The sequence below is a fragment of the Crassostrea angulata genome, chromosome 4 (assembly GCF_025612915.1).
Source record: "Crassostrea angulata isolate pt1a10 chromosome 4, ASM2561291v2, whole genome shotgun sequence".
Taxonomy (NCBI): Eukaryota; Metazoa; Mollusca; class Bivalvia; order Ostreida; family Ostreidae; genus Magallana; species Magallana angulata.
Window position 1 is genome coordinate 38824458 of NC_069114.1, and position 21419 is coordinate 38845876.

The window sequence follows — 21419 nt, forward strand, 5'->3', positions numbered from 1 at the left end:
GAAAATATGCAATTTTGAATTTTAAAATATAAACAAAAGTCCCGTGCGGATTCGAACTAGTGATCTGCAGTTCACAACTCTATAGTTTAACCACTGAGCTTTTTTCATAAAAAGTATAAGCCTTGATGTAGTGAGGTTCCTTTTAAAAAGGTGTAAATCAAATAAAATATAGCGTCAAGCTGTAACTCTATGCAAGACATCCACGATCAATGAACCCAAATTTTCCCAATTAAAGATCTACAGATCTGCGGCTAGCTATAATCATATGTAATTACTAGATCACATTTAAATGAGTCGGGATCATGTGACTTACTCGTTCTGACAGATGTAGTACTCCACCCACTCACAATCGGCGTCCGCCCACTTGCCGTCACCCGACCAGTTGGCGATCAGACAGTCCTCCCCCGCGTTGGCGTTGTTTGGGTCACCGGGAATCCAGTTAGTGTAAGAGAACGGGTTCCCCGAGGACAGCCACTGGAAGGTCCCCTCTTTCTGCAGGTCGGATCCACCCAGCCAGTATACTCTCTTAGGACCTGGAAAAAGACGTGCTTTATTTTAAATGTATCCATTCGATGTCATTTGGAAAAAAAAATTCTTGACTCCTCTTCCCTGTCTATCTCCTTATCCACATCACCCGGTTCCATTTTAGAATTCCATCAAACTATCAACTATTTGACAAAAAGCACATTTGAATGGTTTAAGCGCATCATGTGATATTGTATTCTAAATATGGAACACAGTGAAAAAATCAAAAAGGAGATTATACGTAGTGTATTGTTTAATATTTACATTTTCCAGTATCTTTTGCGATAACACTACGTATCGATTTTGTACTATAAAACCCATAACTTCAAATGACGCCAAATTGAGGCGCCAGTGGGGTTTGCTTATTTGTATTTAAATATTTAATCGTACAAAGGCTTACAATTATATAAATATTAAGTAATAAGGAATCCCTTCAGGCTTTATTGGATTTGATCACGCCCCGACCAAAATTATCACCTCATACTAGTAATACTCAAAGAATGATTCTTTACTCCTTACTCGCCATACTCGGAATGATTTCGTCAACACTGATATCAATAAATTAAAAATAGCAGAAAGCATTATCGTGGGGACTGAATCAATTCTTGATTACTATGAGGTAATAAGTTTTGGTTGGGGCGTGATCAAATCCATTAAAGCCCCAAGGTCTTTTTGATAGATTTGATCACGCCACGACCGAAATTATCATCTCATAATACTCAAAGAATGATTCCTTATTACTTATATTTATATTATTTCCAATTTCCACACTTTAAAATAACATTTTAAAACCACTTATTTTTCATGTAGCACATGCTATGTATTAATACGCTGTGCAGCCAATACCGTTTTTAGGTTATACTACAAGACACGCCCATTTTGTGTCGCTCATCTTTAATTTTAAGAAATTATTGGGCTTCAAAATTGATTCGTAATGTTATCACAGACAAAGAAATTAATAATTAATTTCCAATTTCCACACTTTAAAATAACATTTTGAAACCACTTATTTTTCATGTAGCACATGCTATGTATTAATACGCTGTGCAGCCAATACCGTTTTTAGGTTATACTACAAGACACGCCCATTTTGTGTCGCTCATCTTTAATTTTAAGAAATTATTGGGCTTCAAAATTGATTCGTAATGTTATCACAGACAAAGAAATTAATAATGTAAATATAAATGATTCAATATACAACATACTTGTAGCTCTTGTTTTACTGACGATGAAATTATCGATGTCGTGCGTTGTCGGTTCAGCCAGCCATGAGTTGAAGGCGCGACATATTTCCTAAAAGTATGATGAATTCATAAAACACAGTACCGGGTATTGACATACCTTTAAAATCCTCATCTCATTAAAGTTATTATCGATTAGTTATTTATCGATGAACTATGTGTATATAGAGTAAAGGGACTCGAACCGCGGCCTCGGCCCAGTGGACTTTGTTGTGACTGAACAGGAAACAGTAGTTCCCGTGTTTGACCCAGCCATCCCTACACGCTAGTGATACCGCCACTGAAAAAAAAATAGCAACAAAATGGACAAAATTGTTGGAAAGCAGGGACTCCCACTGGTTATTCCAATATGTTTTGGATACATGTACGTTTAAAATATGAATGCATATAATCTAAATAGTAGCTCCGTCGTTTTATTTTGATAAAAGGGCGTTTCTTTATCAGCATTACCAAGTGTTCATTCATTATTATGGTCATCAAATGTTCGTGGATTTAGGGCTTCCGATGATCATACAACCTTGATTTATTTCCTTTATTTTATTAGAAAAGTATTTGATCTGTCGCTGTTATTTTGGGTTTATACATTTTCTCGTGGATTTATTTAAATTCAGTGCTATAAGGATACGTAAATTCGTGGCTACTGATCTTTAGTGAAATTTTAATTTCGTTGATCAAATCTGTTTGAACAGCAAAATCCACGGAAAGTGGGATTCATAGAATAATAATTAATATATTTTGGGAATGAAAACCATGTATACTTACACAAAGTTGTCAAAACAACCAGAACTTGTAAAATTGTAGCCATTATTTCTCTTATCTCAGACAATTCTCTTTGATACTAGTATTATGATATATTATGCGTAGATTATCAGAAGTGTGACCTACATGTATTTCACTACTGGATGTGCGATGTTCCATTTTTCTTCTTATTTTAAATTAACAAAATTGCAAGAGTATATAATATCAATAAATATATATTTCAACTTGACACTTTCCTCGTTACCACAACGGTGTAAAGCATAAAACACCGATTCAAGGCAATAACCTCAACTTTAAACATTTCTGTAAGACCTCGCTTAACATATTATTCTCGGTACAAAATACAACTAAGATGTGGATTCAGACATTATTCATGATACTAATAATTTTTTCTCTTGTGTTGAGACGTGTTTTTTAGTCTCCCAATGACAGCGACGACGGGACACTGGAAGAAGGTAGTTTCGATTCACTCCAGAAAAAAACCCTGCGAAAAAGCACTTTCGCACCGACGCTGTAAAGTTTCTGTCGAAACTGTACTCTTGAGAACTGTGATATAAATAGTATAAATTAGTTATGTTCGGTTAATGAGTGTAACGAATTAGAACATGACAGTTATAAACCAGAGACTAGCCCAAACAGGTCTATCCGAACTTTAATAAATGATGAAATGAAACACGTACACATCGTATGCACAAGTGCAAGAAATCAGTCAGCGTCTACCTCTTGCCGTGAAAGATACGTTAAAATAGCACACACGCAGCACAAACACTGTCGAGCATTTTGTTGATCAAATGACATTTCGAATAAAAATAATTATATAAAAGAAATAGTGAAAAGTTCTCTTTCAAATATGTTTTTCTGGTTGTATTGAGACTTATGAAGGAAAAAATTTTATAGTAGCCGGATATAAAATAACCGTTACCGTATTACCGGTATTTTTTTTTTCCAATTTAAATCATGGGCTTTCAACAAACGCTGAATGGCATTGGATACACCGGAAGTTAAAAAACAAAATTCTGTCAACAACTTTTTATTTTCCTGATTTTATGATAAATATAATGATAGAAAGAATTTAGTTACAACTAAATTATATGGAAAAATAAGGCAATCAATTACATGTACATGCCCGTGTATTTTAACAGAAGTACAAGTTAAAATTGTACTAAAATAAAAACTATTCGGATTCTAAATAGATTTAGGAATGCATTGAGAGTGTAACTCTGATGGTCACATTGTCACTTTAATAAAAGGAGAAATATATCTAAAAATAATTCCTAAAAATATGAAAGTAAAATTACCAACCACAGATGCAACAATACAAATAAACAAAAATATTCATAACAAAATATTACATAGCACAAACTTAAAGTTTCTCTGTTGAGTCATGTATAATTATTTATGTAGAACAGCTACTCATACCACATATACAACAGGACGGAATTTCACTTGCGACATATAAGAAGCCAAATACTTCAGAAAAGAATTTATGCCACTAAAAACATTTCTAGTTAAAAAAAATACATTTGGATTCAACATATATGTGAAAAAAATTATAAAATAATAGGCAGAAAAAACTGAGATGACATATTACATGTATCCACAACCAACCAATGGACTGGCAAGTTCTAATGATTTTTCTGTGAATACATGACTGAGCAAATTTTATGAAAATGGTTCCAGCTCCATCTTTATCTACTCTACAGGGATTAGTTCTGGGGTGAGACTTATTTTCCCTCAACTATTTCTGACAATTTGAACTCTTGTTGCGTCATAAGTATATCTATTAGACAAGCAAGTCAAGTCTTATCCACTACTTTTGAGTCATTAGCACGACACCAAACCACCAAACCGCTGCTGACATGAATGTCTTCTGTGAAAAAAGTGACTTTATCATGGCTGACGGATTCTATCTCCCAAATGGAATTGTCTTACTGGCCGGGCTCCATGCAGGGCGGAATTCAATGCTTTCTGTAGAGCCATATCTTCTGCTTTTCTCTTTCTTTTTGTGTACTTCCTGCAAATAAAATATATAAGTTTCATGTTTCAGAAGACCAGATTGAACAACTATGACAAATATGTGTACCTATTTGCATCTTAATTATAAGTACTCCAACAAGTTCCTTCATTTTCTCACCTTTCTATGCAGCCAATCGTGGTACAGTTTTTCTGCCTCTTTCTCTTGCTGCTTTTTCAGATCCTCTTGTTCCTTGAGAGTGGCCATTTTTTTCTTTCTTTCTTCCTTTTCTTTTTCCTTTAAGACTTGTTCTTTTTTGTTATTCCTATTTGTAAATGTGAACATTTATATTAAAACATATTTTCATCAATAACATTTCTTAATTTAGTGTATTGTTTAATGTAGAGAAAAATAATTAATGCATTCTTCATGGGTTAATGTAAACTGTAGTTTTAGAATGGTTGTACTATTGTGAACATTTAGAGACTATTGTGAACATTTAGAGACTATTGTGAACATTTAGAGACTTTAAAAATTCCCAGACGTCTATTTCGTAACAAAGTTCAGAGATCTGTATAATGAAACAAACTTACCATCCTCTTAAAGCAGTCTGATTTTCCCTTTCTTTAGCTCTCTTAACTTCGTCCTCTGCATCCTTTTTCTCTCTCTCCTCTTCTCTCTTCTTTTTCAATTTCTCCTTTATTTCAATATCTTTCTCCTCCTTCCATATTTTGAACGTCTAAAAAAATACACAAAAATAAATTATTGTGATTTAAATAAACCCCAAAATAATGCATCATTCCAATACACATTTTCTGTATTTGATAGGCTAGTAAGCTGACAAAATAAAATATCTGATAAGTGGAGATATCTACCTTTTCAGCTTCTCTGATCTTTTGTTGTTTATCTTTCTCCTCTTTCTCCTTCTTTTCCCTTTCTTTCCTCTTCTCTTCCTTAATCTTTTTCACAAAAGTCTCCTCTTTGGATTCTTTCCATGTCCTGAATGTACTTTCATTTTCTAACAGTTTTTCTTTTTTGGCCTAAAAGTCCAAAACACAAACATTTATGTTTTTTTTAAATAAAATAAATCAACAATATCACAGAGTGTTACTATAGTTGACACTGAAATCTGAAATAAAGTATGTGATATAAAATAATAATTGGTGTATGGAGGTCCAATCCTTTACTCTATATTAATTTCAAACTTGAAATTCTAGACACTAAGGCTAAGATTTTTGACAAATTAACATATGATACAGCTTTTAAAATCTATAACTGTAATCGTATTACATGTATTTTTAAAAATTACCAACTCATGTTTTTCTGTCAATGTTGTTTAAAGTTGGTTGCAATGTACAATTAAGATAGATACTCAAAAGTTTGACCTCAGAGAAGGCAACAGAAGATCTAGATAAAATACTCTCTGTACTCTTATCTAAAATATCTCTTACTTCCTCTTTCTTCTTCTCTTCTTCCTGTTTCTTCAATTCCTGCTCTTTTTTCTCCTTCCTTGCTGATTTCAGTTTCTCCTTCCTCCATTCTTCGTACACAGCCTGACGGATGGACATGGTGTCGTTGAAGGACATTTCTGACAGGGTGCCTTGACTAGTCGGGGTCCCAGGAATAGTGTATCTGGGCTTTGGGCGGTGTTCTTTCTCACCCCTGTTTATCAATCAATCAATTCAATTCATTAACAGTAAAAACTAAAAAAATCCTGCTCAAAGGAAAAAATTTGCTTAACCTATACATGTATATATATACACATGTACCACCTATAACTCTAATGTTGATGTTAAATTTTACTTTTTGAGAGATTTCTCTGACTTGATGGTTCCTGTGTCTGGCTTGTTTTGTTCCCGAGCGACTTTGTTTATGATGTCATCTGACTTCTTACTCTCTGTTGGGCCTCTACCTGGTCTATAAAAACATTTTTTTATTGAGTTGAAACATTATCATATCTTATAATACTTTTCCATATTTACATCACAAAGAAAATAAGGGCTGAAATAACATTCATTTGCATCTGAACTACAAAAGACAGAAAACTTGTCCTACTTTGTTACATATATCAGTTTAAGGTGGTATGGGATACCTGTGGATATTGATGTGGCTAAAAGTACATTATAATCAAAATACTTTCATTTTTTAAGAATTTAAAAATTTTACAATATTTGACGAAATAATGTTTTAAAATATTTGGAAAGGAGATAAAATCATAAAAGACCAAGCAGTATTCAAACTACCGGTAATGACTTTCAAATTCGTAGGTTACACTCAAACCCAATGCACCACACTGTTAGCTAGGTGACAATTTCGGGGGTAAACAATTATATAACATTATATTCACTTTTAATGTTAATTTTGATTGGAAGTACGTCACAATATGAAGGTATATACCACCTTAAATTATTATACATCTTTCTTACTTTGCCTCTTTCACAGGCTCGGCAAACGATCTTCCTAGAGGGTCTTTATCGAACTCTTCGCACAATGAACTGTCGTCGGGGATAACCTTGTCCTCGTCTCTTTGTTTCCTTGAGTCAGTTTTCGTGTCCCCATTGCTGCCGTCCCGATTATTTTGCCTCTGCTTGGCCCGGTTTATTTTGTCCCCTAGGATATCATCCCTGATGCTTTCCTCCCTCTCCTGGGACTCCTGTGGATCCTGGACGAGCAACTTCCTCTTGGGTTCCTCTTTCTTCTTTCTTGTAGTATCTTCTGAAAGAAAATCAAGGAGAGATGCCTCTCTTTTGACAGGTTCATGTTTTGTTTCTTTCTCCCCTCTTTTTCTTGAGGATGGCTTATCTGTTGGTGTTTTCCTTCCATCCAAATTGGTAGGTGTCTTCCTGCCATCTAAGTTTGTTGGAGTTTTTCTTCCAGTCTAAAATTTGTAAACAAAAGGTTGTAATTTTCATCTTTTGACCAAATGGGTTCTTCATCTTTCTTAACATAAAATGTAACAATAAATTTAGTCAATATAACATCATCATTAATTCAATATGAAAAATGTAATTCAATTGGTATAAATCCCATCTTTGTACCCAAATGTTTACAGCTGTTTACCTGTGTAGGAGTTTTTCTTCCACCTGGGCCCGCCCTGTGAAACCTATGAGCGGAGGGAGAATCCGTCTCTAAGTCTACATCCACTTGGTCTGTTTTACCAAATATGTCTGTTTTGTGTCTAGGTCTAGGCTTGGGTACATCATCAAGTCTAGGTGAATCGTCTATAGATAGACTCCTGGAAAAACAGTATACATTCAGAAGTTGAATACATATATAACCATAGAAAATGTGGTCTTTATTGAAATACTTTTCATGGATTTCGTTGTTAAGTTGATCCACAAAATTAAATGTTCATTGAAGTTCAATTTCAACTAACATTTTGTATTGATAGGATCATTGGCCATGAAATTACATATCCTTGAAACTGTGGTTTTCAGAAAATCCACGAAAATTGATACCCACGAAAATTAATGAAACCACAGTATGTAAGTTTATCAAAACAAATGCTAGAAATAGAAAAAGCATACTTTGGAGATTTTCTGTCAGACTTGGAAAATCGATCCTTGGGACTAGCAAGACCTCCCTTTGGACTGCGGTCTTTTGGACTAGGAAATCTATCCTTTCTGGGCGTTTTCCCATTCTCGTCAATGCTTTGTAGAAATGAATCTTGTGGAGTTCTTCTGCCTTGAACACCTGCCAAAAATTATGTCACAATGTACCGGTAAACTATAAATCATGTTGACTCATACATTATTATTGGAAATCAATTCATCAAATAGAGCTGATTAATAGACTTTGGTCAAAGTATAGTAAAATAGACAAGAAAGTTATGACTTTTTGTGGAGAGAGAGAGAGAGAGAGAGAGAGAGAGAGAGAGAGAGAGAGAGAGAGTTAATAAAGCAATATTCAGATATTACTATTATTACTGTTATATGTTTCACCATATTATAATATAGTAATTGCACAAGCAATATTAATGGTATAGGGATTAAACTACTGTTGATTAATAACACTATGACAGAAAAACTTTTAAGAAAATCTGGACTGACCAGGTCCAGGAGATGGGGCTCTGTTGTCCAGCTGCTCAGTGGAAGGGCTCTTACGAAAGTTGGGTGGTTGCCATGGTTTGTTATCTGTTGGACTCTGACGTCTACAATAAAAAGAATTTAAATGTCATCAAACATGCAAATTCAATTTGCACAGAAAGTTGTTTGTTTTTTTTTAAATCACAACATTTTGATTTTTGTTATATATACAATAAATACTAACCTTGGATCATTTGTAGGTGTTTTTCTGCCAAAAATGATATCTTCCTGAGACATGGATTGGTTGGGATACTTAGGACTGGGTGTCCTTTTCCCACCTAATGCATCACTGAGACTTTTGCTGTCTTTTGGAGAGAGTTTTGGAGATGTCAGAGAGGGCATCCCAGGAGAGGTTCTTCCTCCTTTACCACCCATGCTCAGGGGAGGGATACTCTCTTTTTGACCCTGTTGCCCTCTTTGCTTCATAAATCTGTTTCCGCCTTGCACAGGCCTAATGGTATCACCTAGGCTCATATCACTAGTGTCTTGAAAGGTAGGGGTTCTCCTTTTTGCTGAGCTTGGACGGTTAGAGTGCTTCTGGTTTGATAAGTTTCTTCTGTGTTGGGCTAGAATTTCTGTAGAATGGAAAGTTTTGGATGTAATGGCATACTTCTACTATCAAAGTTATATAAAATTATACTACATGTACTGTTGTGATATGCATACCAGATATTTTTTACAGATATATAATCAAAATTCAGATTTACTTGTTCAAAGTCATAATTATGGAATCCACTGTTATCTAGGATACATCAGCATTTATTTTAATAATGGGATTCTATGGTTAAATAACCTGTGAAAATTATTGATGCCAATGATGTCTCTCAAAGGAACTATGAGTATAATCATTACTGGACTGTCTGGTTTTTCAACTACATATAACTAGCATAATACACATATAGAGTACCGATCAGACTCAACCTAACATCAGATTAAACCCTAACTAAACTCTGGTTTTACTCTGGGTTTACTTTTTGAAAATTTTGATTTACTCTGGATTTACTTTGGGTTTTCTCTGGTTTTTCTTGGAAATTGCTTTTGAGGTCAACTGTACGCACTAGAGTGTGAAGAGGACCTGTCTTTTATCTTAGCATCCTTTTGCCTGTAATTCATGCCCCTTATATATTCTGAATACACAGTTAGCGTCTGTTTTCAGGGGTATACTTCTGACTTGTTTAATTACTCTCTGTGTCCACTCTGAGTTTACTTTGGGTTTACTCTGGGTCCACTCTAGTACACCCAGGGTTTAGTTGGGGTTTACTTTCTGTTAGGTTGGGTCTGATCGGTTAACTGTACATTACAGCAGGGATGTTATTACAGCTAAAACTAAATTTACCTTCATCACTATCTCCATCATCATCGTCTACAAGACTATCACTCTCCTCACTGGTCAGTCCATAAGTCAGTCCATCTTTTCTGCGCTGCTGAAGTTTCATTTGTAATTCGGACTGAAATATTGTATCTGACTTTTTCTGCATGGATTTCTTCTTCTTAAGGAAAGGCGAATCTACTTCATCCATAGCCCAAGGTCTGTGATAAGATTTAAGAGTAAATAACTTACTTCAGGGTGGAAATCGGTACGATTACTAATTGGCAATTAGTAATTGGCTAAATTAGAATGATGTTCAAATTAAAACCATTGTTGACATTCTGGAGAACCTGTTCCAACATGCAAACTAAGCAGAAGAAAACCCTGTAGATTATAAACAAACATATCAAATGCACTTCAACTACATCAACCCGTGTTACTTATATTATTTACACTTACTTTTATGAGGATATTTGGGTCATCAATTTGATAAAGCTGTTATTATCTTGCGAAAGATGATTTCAGAAAGAACTGTAACCATAAACAGAATGTATCAAATTTAAGATTACAGTTTTAACAAATCGAAAATACAAAATTTTATTAAAAGGCAATATATTGAAAAGCAAATCAATGTTGAAATATAGAAATTCTAGTCTTTGTTATATATAGGTTTATCATTCGATTGCATTCCAAATCATTGATGTAAATGAAAAAATATTCGTTTTCTATTATTTATGTACCAAATATAAAGATATAAGCGGCCTTGAAAAATGAAAATAGAGTTTCTCTGTTTGATGAAAAAATAGTACGAATAGTCATACACGATATCATATTTGGCGATTTCGTTGTGATATTGTTGGTAAGTGAATGGGAACAAACAAAAAGTTTATTTAAGGAGAATGTAATGAGACTGAATTAAAAATGGTTTCGAACAGAGCCATATAATATAACTGTTTATCAACCCTACGTACGTTGTACGTCGATCAGCTGTACAGATACTGAGGTACTGTGAAACATGTTTCAGGACATGTATACTACATGTATAACTTTTATTTCTAAAACAGCTAGCTGTGAAATGCATGGTGTGAATAAGTTTTTGTTATAATTATCTCTCATGCCTTCATTTCCAGACTATTATGTATTTATTATTCTCTCTTTAGACAGATAGAGGAGCATAGGCGTATCTACCACCATGTCATTTTCACTCAACCTTCCTCCGTCTGTGGTTGCTAAAAAGACCAAGACGGAGGAGCAGGATGAGCCAAAAAAGAAGTCACGAGAGGACTGGCGGAAACAGAAGGAGCTCGAGGAGATGAGGAAAGCTGGAACAGCGCCAGCTATGACTGATGAAGAGGGAAAGTGAGTTAAAGAACAACTTTTTGTTAATGACTTTGAAAAATTACTTAGTACCCAACTATTAGGGAAATATGCATTGCTCAATATAATTTTCTTCATCATTTAGCTTATTGTGCAGATTATTTATATATTCTAATTTATTTTTCACAGAGAAATAAATCCCCATATTCCCCAGTACATCATGCAAGCTCCTTGGTACTACCAGGCGACACAAGCAACACTAAAACATCAGAGAATTCAAGAAGATAAGATAAAAACATATGAGGACAGAAATACATGGTACAAAAAGGGTCTTAAGGAGGTAGGAATGACAACATATTGTATTTTACTCACCTATGTATACAGGTTAAGTTAACCCTCGTAAGCATTTTGAAATTGAGGTTTATTTGAATCTAGTTTGAAGCAAATTTTAAAACATGTTAAACATGACAAATTTTAGGGCCCTGTTGCTACCAAATTCAGGAAAGGAGCTTGTGAAAATTGTGGTGCCATGACACATAAGAAAAAAGACTGCTTAGAGGTGAGAGTGATATCATCCTTTCTGATTATTTCTATCATAGGTTTTTTAATGCAATTATTTGCTTTTCTACTACTACTGGTGTTTGAATTATTCTAAGATTAAAAAACTGACATTTATCATCCTTATTTTCAAGGGGGTAATTTTAAAAAGTTTTATGTTACTATTGGACCCTATGAGAACTTTTATTGAAAATAAATCATAGTTTCACATTTTTTAAAAATACATGTAATTTTCTTTTATATATCAGTTTTCTGTATGTATTCAGCTTCACACAGAAGCTTTGCCATCTTCTACCACAGGAGGAATCACACTAATTTACTTAAACAAAAAATGTTATTTTTAGAGGCCAAGAAAAATAGGTGCAAGATTCACAGGAGATGATATAGCACCAGACGAGCACATAACCCCTAATCTTAGTTTTGATTACGAAGGCAAGAGGGATCATGCAGCAGGTGTAGATGTAGAAGATCATCAGATGAAAGTGAGGGAGGAATACAGTCGATTAGAAGAGGTGGGTGTGTGTTCTCAAGATTTAAGAACCAGAATCACTCAGTTGACCTACTGCTATCCATGTTTGTCCACTGTTAATTAGTTTTGAAACACTTTCTCAACTTCTTTGAAACTGCAGGGTCAATTTTATTCGACAAATTTGACCTCAACCCTTGAGCAACCCGAGAAGATTAAATTGTAGAATTTCTGACATCAGTATAAAAGCATTGTGGTGTAGCACAATTTCAAAGTTCAAACAGTTACCCTGATACATGTGTACAAATATTTGGACCTGTGAGGGATAAATCATGCCAAGTTTAACATAGGAGCATAAAGAGAAAATCTAAAGTCTTATTACTTATTATTCTTCAATTATATAATATTACCGTGCAAGCATTCTGATGTAATTTTGATAGTGTTAGTCATTTGTTTTTTGTTTTTTTCAATATGTGTATACCTTTCCAAAGTTAAGAGTTTTATGTAAGAAAATTAATAAAAGGAAATCAGATGAGCTATGTGGCCCATGAGACTCTTGTTTGATTTTTTATCAAAGAAATATTTTGATTTTTGATACTGTTTGGAAATTACATATAATTGTACCCCAATATACATTATATATATTATACTTGACATCTTATATTTTGTAGGCTAAGAGGATGTTAAAGGAAGCAAACTTTTTGGAAGGCAAAGAATCAGCTGAAAAGGTAAAGTAATAACATATTCAGACATTGGTATAGAGTACCCGTCAAATGAAAGACATAAAAAAGAAATTCTGTTGAAAAAAAATGGAGAGAACTATTTTAAAATACAGTGTACTGCATTTCAATAAACCAAAAACGATTGATTTTACTGATAAACTAAATATAAGGATTTAATTAATTTTAATTTTTTGGTACCAGTAGTGAGTACTATGCATTTTATTCACGAATTGTTTCTTTTTCTTCTACAGTCACAAGACAGTGAGGATGAAGACAAATATGCTGATGATGTGGACATGCCCGGTCAGAAGTTTGAAACGAAACAGCGAATCACAGTCAGGAATCTCCGTATCAGAGAAGACACGGCTAAAGTAAGACTCCTATTCAAGCACTCGCAATCCTCGATCAGGATTTTTAACTAGTGGTAGATCGTCACTGTATTGCATATATTTTAGATTTCGTTCAGTCTTTGCTTATTTTTCAGCAACTGTAGGTGGAATTATTTTTGACTTTTGCTTTCAGTACTTGTATAACCTTGATCCAAACTCGGCTTTCTACGATCCCAAAACCCGCTCTATGAGGGAAAATCCATACAAAAACACAGGAAACATAGAAATGGAGTAAGTTAATTTGGAAAAAAACGGCTCACTGAATAATAGAATCAAAGGGGGCATTATCTTTCTCAGTATTGTTCATTAAACTGGTGCTAAAGTTTATATTGTTATAAATAACATAAATACTATACTTGTATTTCCTAATTCAAATAATGTTATTTATAAAATATATCTTACCTTAAACTTTCATGCATTTTATAGGCAAAAATATGCTGGAGACAATTTTGTCAGATTCTCAGGAGATGCACATCAGTTTGCCTCAAAGCAAGGTAACTAGCCAAAATCAAATTGTTTTAATCCTAAATTTATACTTAATTATGATTTGAAAAATGTGTACATTTAGTCATACAATAAAATCAGTGTACGGTAATTGTAAGTACTTAATAATTCATATTGTTTCCATTGCAGTGTTTGCATGGGAAGCTTACGAGCATGGAACTGATGTCCACCTACAAGCAGATCCAACTAAATTGGAATTGCTTGCACAGGAAGTTCAGAAAAGGAAAGAAGATTTTAAGTCTACAGCCAAAGATAGCATTCTCAGCAAATATGGGGGGGAGGAGCATTTGCAAGCCCCGCCCAAACAACTCCTTTTGGCTCAAACAGTAGGAATTAGTTTTTTGAACCTTAGTTATTAACTGTTTTCTAAACCCAAACTAATCTTGCACTTACTTACTGGCCCTAAGGTAAGAAAGCATATGCAAGTCTCAATGGGGATTTCTGATTATGCTCGTTTTGTCAGTATGTAAAGTACTTGTTAATATGCAGTAAGACATCACTTTGTTTTCTAGGAAGACTATGTGGAATATTCTCGACATGGTTCAGTTATCAAGGGCAATGAAAAACCAGTGATTAGATCAAAGTATGAAGAAGATGTTTACCTAAACAACCACACAGTAAGTGTACAATTAATGACACCCTTCACAGTACCTGTTCTAAAACAGTTGGAAATCTGAACATTTTGCATGTTTTTTGCAACCCTTGATGGTAACAATCAAACAAGAAACATCTCTTTATATTTTCACTTATTTTGAATTCATATGGAAAATAAATACTGTAGATTGAATGCGAGGATTTAATAACCTCTTAAAATCATGAAAAGTACATCTCACAGATTTTAAGTCTTGCTTTGATTTTTCGAAGAGATGTAAACTAATTGAAACTATGAAAAAAATTTGGCATTCACAATTTTATATTCTCAACTTTTTATGCAAAACTGTTGAATCAAGTAATTAACTAAGTACTCGTGTAAAATAACTAAGGAATCTACAATAACAGAAGTACTTAGTAAGGCTGCATGAGACTTTGTTAGCCTCTGTTCAGAATGTAGCTCTAATAGGTATATTTTATTAATACATGTATAAAAAATATATTAAACATTGCTTTCAGTCTGTGTGGGGATCTTATTGGAAGGATGGCCGATGGGGCTTCAAATGTTGTCATAACTTTGTGAAAGAGTCTTATTGTACCGGGGCTGCAGGAATTGATGCCTCCCATGTAGACATCATCCCAGCCATCGGAAACGGGGAGGAGGCGGGTGAAGAGGAGGAGGAGGAGGAGGAACCCAAATCCTTGCTACAGGTCAGCACAGTTCTATCAGTCACTTTATAGCTGTTTTTATCCTGATGATTTATTTTTTTCCATTTTCACAGTTGCATGTCTGCAGTAATAAAACATGCAGAAATTAAACAAACTTCTAAAGTAGCAAAAAAATCTGTACAAATTCCCTGTACTTGATTTGTCACAAATATGCAACACCTGAAAAACTTATTAATGATTCTTTTTACAATATAACACTTTAAACATTACAGATATATACAGGTTTTGTGAAAAATAGGTACATGAAAATGTTTAATTATTACTCAATACCTGCTTTAAAATTTTCCAAATGCTTCCCATTTCTTTAGATGTTTAAAATGTTTATTAGGGGGCTTTGTTTAGGCATTAAAATAAAAAAAAAATTTCAGAATGTCTTGGAATGTTTTTTTAAACGGGGTTGAAGTACCAGTATTTGGTACATATATATATTAGTATACATCACAAGTCTGTGTGATCAACTCTAACAGCAGTCTATCTTGATATATTGTAGCAACACCAGGAAAAAATGTTAAGTGAAAAGAAAAAAAAGAAGAAGAAAAAGAAGAATAAGAGGAAGCACAAGAAGAAGAGCAAAAGTAGCAGTAGCGAGTCAGAATCAGAGGACGAAGAGAAAGTCCGGGAGAAGAAACTGAAAGAGGTTTGTAAAAATCAATGTGATTGGCTGAAAACTGATCTATAATAAATTATGTGTGTTGCATCTATCTACATTTTAAGACATGTATGATGTTAAAATGCTAGAATTTTTACAAAATCTACATATTACAAAACATTTTTTCAGTTTTATAATGCAAAACCTTTATCCTGTTAGAACCCATGTATTTTAGAAATATTTTATCCTTCGCTATGGAGCAGTGTTTTTATTTTTTTTTTTTCAATACTGTAAACAATGTTGAACATAGTAAAATATTTCATATTTTTTCTTATCTTCTTCATTTTATTTATCAATACAATACAGTTACATGTACTTATAAATAAATCTGAAGTAGGGTTTAGAAAAATTACTTTTTGATATATTTGGTTTAAATATTGGAGTTGATATGTTACAGGCCTTAAAGAAAGAGGAAGAACACCAGAAGAAAGCTGATCACTTGCTGTCACTGGATGAGAGAAAGAGACCTTACAACAGCATGTACGATAATGTGGCCCCTACAGACGAGGAGATGGAAGCCTGGAGGATGAAACACAGGAGGACCGAGGACCCCATGTCACACTTCACGTAGCCAAGAGGACCTCATTAAAACCTGTCAAAGGGACCTCATAATGTACACCTTAACACAAAAGATTGTGACTAGAATCAAAGTAAAACAACATCAGATAACTAAGGGGACCCTAATGAAACCTAAATAAAACATATACGTCTACAATGGCACACATGGTGTGGTTAAAAGAGGACCTCATTAAAACATGCCAAAGGGACCTTAAATTTACACATAACACAAGTGTGTTGCTAGAATTCATGTGAAACCACTTAACTAAGGGAACCTTATCGTAACCTCAAGAAAACATACACACTGTCACACTTTATGTAGTTAAAAGGACCTCAAGAACATGTCAAAGGGACCTTTAATTAACAGCATAACACAAGATATTGTTGATCAGTGTGAAATATCACATAACAAAGGGGACCCTAATGAAATCTAAATAAACATGTACATTGTAGTTGTAAGGTCCTCAGTAAAACATACTTTTAAACAGATCTTCATTCAGTTCATTTGGAAAAAGGACCCTTCTGTAAATCATTTTATAACATGCCATGGCATTTCTTTGTGTTTTGTGAGATAGCTGGAATAATTTGTCATAAAAATGAATTGAACATGAAACACAGGAATTATATTTGTTGTTATTGAATGATAGAAGTGGCAAATGTTTATCTTTTTGTATGACAACGACAATATCATGCAAATAATTACACCCTACTTTACAGGTAGTAGTGTGTCAACTTGTTTTCTTCATCATTTACAAGAAAATAAATATGTATAGAATGTCTCTTGATCTTTCTGCATTTCTTTTTAGGAGGTATTTTTTTGAAGAAAAAAACACCATACTTTTCATTTCTAATACTGTACACAGTAAAATTTGGATGTATGTAAATCTATTTAAGTTCTTACATTATCTTATATTTACAATTACCGAGTATGATTCCCTCTATTTCTTACGCATGTTACGGAAATTACAGAAACAACCAGACTGAAATATACGCGCCCTGTTTAAAATATTGATTGGTCGAAATCTAAAGTGACTGAAACTGACAGGACTGAAATCTACATGCCCTGTTTATTGATTGGTCGAAATCTAGAAACTGACAGGACTGAAATCTACACGCCCTATTTATTGATTGGTCGAAATCTAGAGCGACTGAAACTGACAGGACTGAAATCTGTACGCCCTGTTTTCTGCAATGTCGCCACCTTCATATCCCGCATGAATCACCCCCAAAAAAGCATTTTATTTTTTAAATGATAACAGCGAGGTCCCTGGAAAAACTTATTTCAATTAATTCCTCTTAAGGTCAAAATGAACTCGGACAAAACAAATGTATAGAAATACATTATTGATTTTGAGGCAAACTATCGAATATTATATATTAAATAGCAAATTGTTTTATAATCTTCAAATTCAAAATACATTGTATTGTTAAAAAATTTTGTTCGTATTTATATTCACATTATTCCCCCAATTAGAATCTGAAAATTTAAAGTTTAATGTGGGTTTTTTTTTTAATTAAATATGTGTATGTACTGAACGCATCGCTTATTATTGAAGAAATATGAGCTGCATTTTTTATGTCGGAAATTTGTTTTACTTATTTGCCCTAGCCAAGGGTTTTCCGTCCACTTCGAAAACCCTTGGCTAGCGAAGATGGTTTTAATGACAAAGAAAGATTATGGTTTATAAACCGAGTTTTTCATATTTTTGTGGAAAAGATTTTAAAGAGCTCGAGACCCTGACTGTGGCAAAATTACAATTTTGTCGTCTTGTACAAAAACTGATTCGTACTAAATATTCCTTTAATAGAAGAGAAATCTTTCTTCTGATAAATTTTGATGATTTTTGAAATTTATTAAAACGGTTTAAGTAAAATGCAGATTTATCATAATAGCAGTTTATGTAGCAAAATACAGCTCATTAGTTATACCGATATATTGAAACGGTTGAAAGAGTTATCTTCCCTTGTTTGTATTTTTATTATCAGTAATTATTGTAAATAGTGTTATTAAAATGTCAAATGATTAAAAGATTGATTCAAGTATTATATAAAAACAAAACAACAAAAACAGTTATTGTAGTTTCTTATTAGTCAGATAGACTTATAAATCGAGAGAATATGTTTGGATGTCCTTAAACACTTGTGTTAGACATAACGCAATTGGTTTAAGAGCCAGATGGTGTCGCTAGTTGTGTTCGTTGATGTTGTATAGTCTGCATAGAAGACTCATACGTAAAGTAATCCCTGAGTGCGAATTACTGTGTTGTAGAGTTTCACAGCCGTGAATTCTGTAAGTAGGAAATATTGGTTAATTAAAGTGGATTAAGTCAGGTTCTCCGAATGACAAATTGAGAGGCCAAGTGGCATAGCCAGATTGATTGACCAACTTGCATTACCAAGTGGCTGAGCGACAAGTTGCCTTGCCAGGTGGCAAGGGCGGTTGACAAACATAGAAATAGCCACAAGGCAGTGGCTTATATATATCTGTATATATTGAGAAACACCACAAGGCAGTGGTTAACCTATATCTGTATATTTTGAATTAAAGCTTTTCATCATAGAGACACTTGGCAAGTGTCATTTTACTCTTTGTTTGCATTCCCTATAAAACTCGGGTGAACCGGGTACGGACCGAGACGCCTGGTCGAGGCCGCGACACGTTACAAATTTGGTGGCAGCTGCGGGATTTTGTAGGGAATTATGACGGACAAAGAAAAGGAGTCAGGTGACATTGAGACCAGTTTGCGTGAAACACTTGACAAAATGGAAGAAAAGTTGAAGAGGTACCGCATTGATCAATCTACGCCAATTGGTAGCCAATATGACAAAGTGTCATCAAGGGACAGTGGTCTTGCCACTGGTCGATTAGATGATACATATGACTATGAAAGGGGACCAAGAGACATCACCCTGACAGATAGTAGGAGACATGGGTATTCTGACAGAGGGACAGATTTTATGTATGATCGTATCTACCAAGGCAAAGGAACCAACTCTCCCCACCAATATCAAGGTGCAAGACCGAAAGTTCGCTTTGAAACAGACCAGTTTGACAAGGAGAAGGACTATTTGCCAAGAGACAATTTGCCTTATAGATCCAATGTACACCGGCCTTCCCTTAAATCTGATGTCAACAGAACATTGAATGAAACATATAGAGACGAAAGGGACAGCAAATTGACAGTTAAGCCAGCTACATATGATGGCTCTAGTTCCTGGCTAGATTACAAGTGTCACTTTGAAGCATGTGCCAGTGTCAATGGTTGGAACGAAGAAAAGAAAGGCTTGTTTTTGGCATTATCCCTACGAGGTCAAGCTCAAGCAGTATTAGGTGACTTGCCAAAGGACAGGGGACAGCACTATGAGACACTTGTCAGGTCTTTACAAGAAAGGTTTTCACCTCCTAACCAAACCGATCTATACAGAGTGCAACTTAAAGAAAGAAGACAAAGACCATTAGAGACTCTTTCGGAATTAGGCCAGGCCATCAGGCGGTTGACTAACTTGGCATACCCAACTGCACCTGGCGAAGTTCGTGAAACATTGGCTAAGGATCAATTTATTGATGCCTTAATTGATTCAGACATTCGTATTCGAATCAAGCAATCCCGTCCTGCCAATCTGAATGAAGCCATTAGCCTTGCTGTAGAACTGGAGGCATATAACAAAGTTGAAAAACGAGATAGAGAACTCAGAGGACACTTGAGGACAGCTATTGCAGATGAACAACCCCAGCTAAATGGTATCAATGTTGATAACAAGCTGGAAACCTGGATGAAGTCATTAGAAGAAGGAATGAAGTGCATTACAGAAGAACTGAAAGAATTAAGAAGCTCTAGGCAAAAGAATAATGATGACAGATGGTTTCGAAGTGACCGTGCAAATAACAACAATCAAGAGCGCAGGTGCTATGAATGCAAGCAGACAGGACATTTTAGACGTAATTGCCCTGAGCTACGCAGAAGACGGAAACAACATGACAGTCTTGATAAAGGCCAGAAAGATGATGCACAAGGTGATAAGAATGCAGCGAGAAGACCAAATGTGTCAGTTGGCCTTGGTTCATCAGTTGAGGAATGTGGACTGTATGTAGAAGTTCAGGTACAGGGAGAAAAGGCAAAGTTTCTTGTTGACACTGGTGCTACTGTAACACTGGTATCAGAAACTCTATACAAAAAGTTACCAGTGGCAATAAGACCTAACTTGCGAGAAGTATCTCAAACAATATGGGCAGCTAATAGTACCCCACTTTCCGTGCATGGAAAAGCAGACTTCAACATTTGTGTTGACCAGGTGACATGCTACAATGATGCTATAATTGCAAATCTCAAGATTGACGGTATTTTAGGCCTTGATTTTATGAAGAAAAACAAGTGTTCAGTTGATGTCAACAATGAGACACTCATCATCAAGGGGCATGAGAAGCAAATGGCGATAGAAGGGTTCCTTGGCTGTTTTAGGATAACAGCTGCCAAAACAGTTAGCATTCCGCCAAGAAGTGAGGTCATAATACCCGGCAAAGTTTGTGTGCCAATAGGTTCACATATTCCATCTTGTGAAAGTATAGTGGAACCAGTTGACCACATTTTTGGAAAGCAAGTTGCTTTGACTGCAAGGTCAGTTGTTTCTCCTGGAGAAACTGTTCCCGTAAGACTCATGAATACGGAACAAGAATCAAAAATCATTTATTCAGGAACCACAGTAGGACAGCTTTCTGAAGTGAATACAGCACAGAATATGTTGTCAGATGAAGATCCCCAGAGTGCAACCATGCTGCGGAAGGATCTGGCAGAAATGTTGCAGAAGACAGTAGACACTCTATCTCCCGAACAACATAAAGAGGCAAAAGCATTTTTATTACAGTACACCTCTTTGTTTGCAGAAAACAATTTTGACTTGGGCAGAACAGGTGTTGTCAAGCATCACATCAATACTGGTGATAGTCGTCCTATCAAACAGCATCCAAGGAGGGTACCGGCCCACTTGACAGAGGAAGCAGATAAAACATTAGATGACATGCTGGAGAGAGACGTCATCAAACCATCCAATAGCCCATGGTCCTC

The 21419-nt window shown here is 34.8% G+C and overlaps 2 protein-coding genes across 3 annotated transcripts; one reads left to right on the top strand and one right to left on the bottom strand.

Moving 5' to 3' along the window:
* Positions 1-309: 309 nt before the first annotated feature.
* LOC128181387 (ABC transporter F family member 4-like) lies at positions 310-10444 on the bottom strand. Its single transcript, XM_052849779.1, has 16 exons — positions 10333-10444; positions 9901-10094; positions 8749-9139; positions 8529-8629; positions 8007-8172; positions 7540-7714; positions 6906-7357; positions 6283-6396; positions 5931-6141; positions 5355-5519; positions 5073-5218; positions 4660-4804; positions 4458-4539; positions 1952-2046; positions 1731-1818; positions 310-533 (listed from the first exon to the last, which is right to left on the bottom strand). Exons 2-16 carry the CDS (start codon positions 10082-10084, stop codon positions 310-312), a joined length of 2739 nt encoding a protein of 912 aa, XP_052705739.1. The 5' UTR covers positions 10085-10094; positions 10333-10444.
* A 173-nt stretch (positions 10445-10617) lies between these two features.
* On the top strand, positions 10618-17135 carry LOC128181837 (pre-mRNA-splicing factor SLU7-like). Of its 2 annotated transcripts, none has more exons than XM_052850380.1 (14): positions 10618-10732; positions 11034-11232; positions 11380-11530; positions 11669-11749; positions 12093-12260; positions 12886-12942; positions 13188-13307; positions 13459-13556; positions 13752-13819; positions 13959-14155; positions 14342-14446; positions 14940-15131; positions 15640-15786; positions 16196-17135. In XM_052850380.1, exons 2-14 carry the CDS (start codon positions 11066-11068, stop codon positions 16367-16369), a joined length of 1725 nt encoding a protein of 574 aa, XP_052706340.1. In that variant the 5' UTR covers positions 10618-10732; positions 11034-11065; the 3' UTR covers positions 16370-17135. The 2 variants fall into 2 exon arrangements, with proteins under 2 accessions (XP_052706340.1, XP_052706339.1); XM_052850379.1 differs by having other exon boundaries at positions 10626-10732; positions 11038-11232.
* Positions 17136-21419: the final 4284 nt, after the last annotated feature.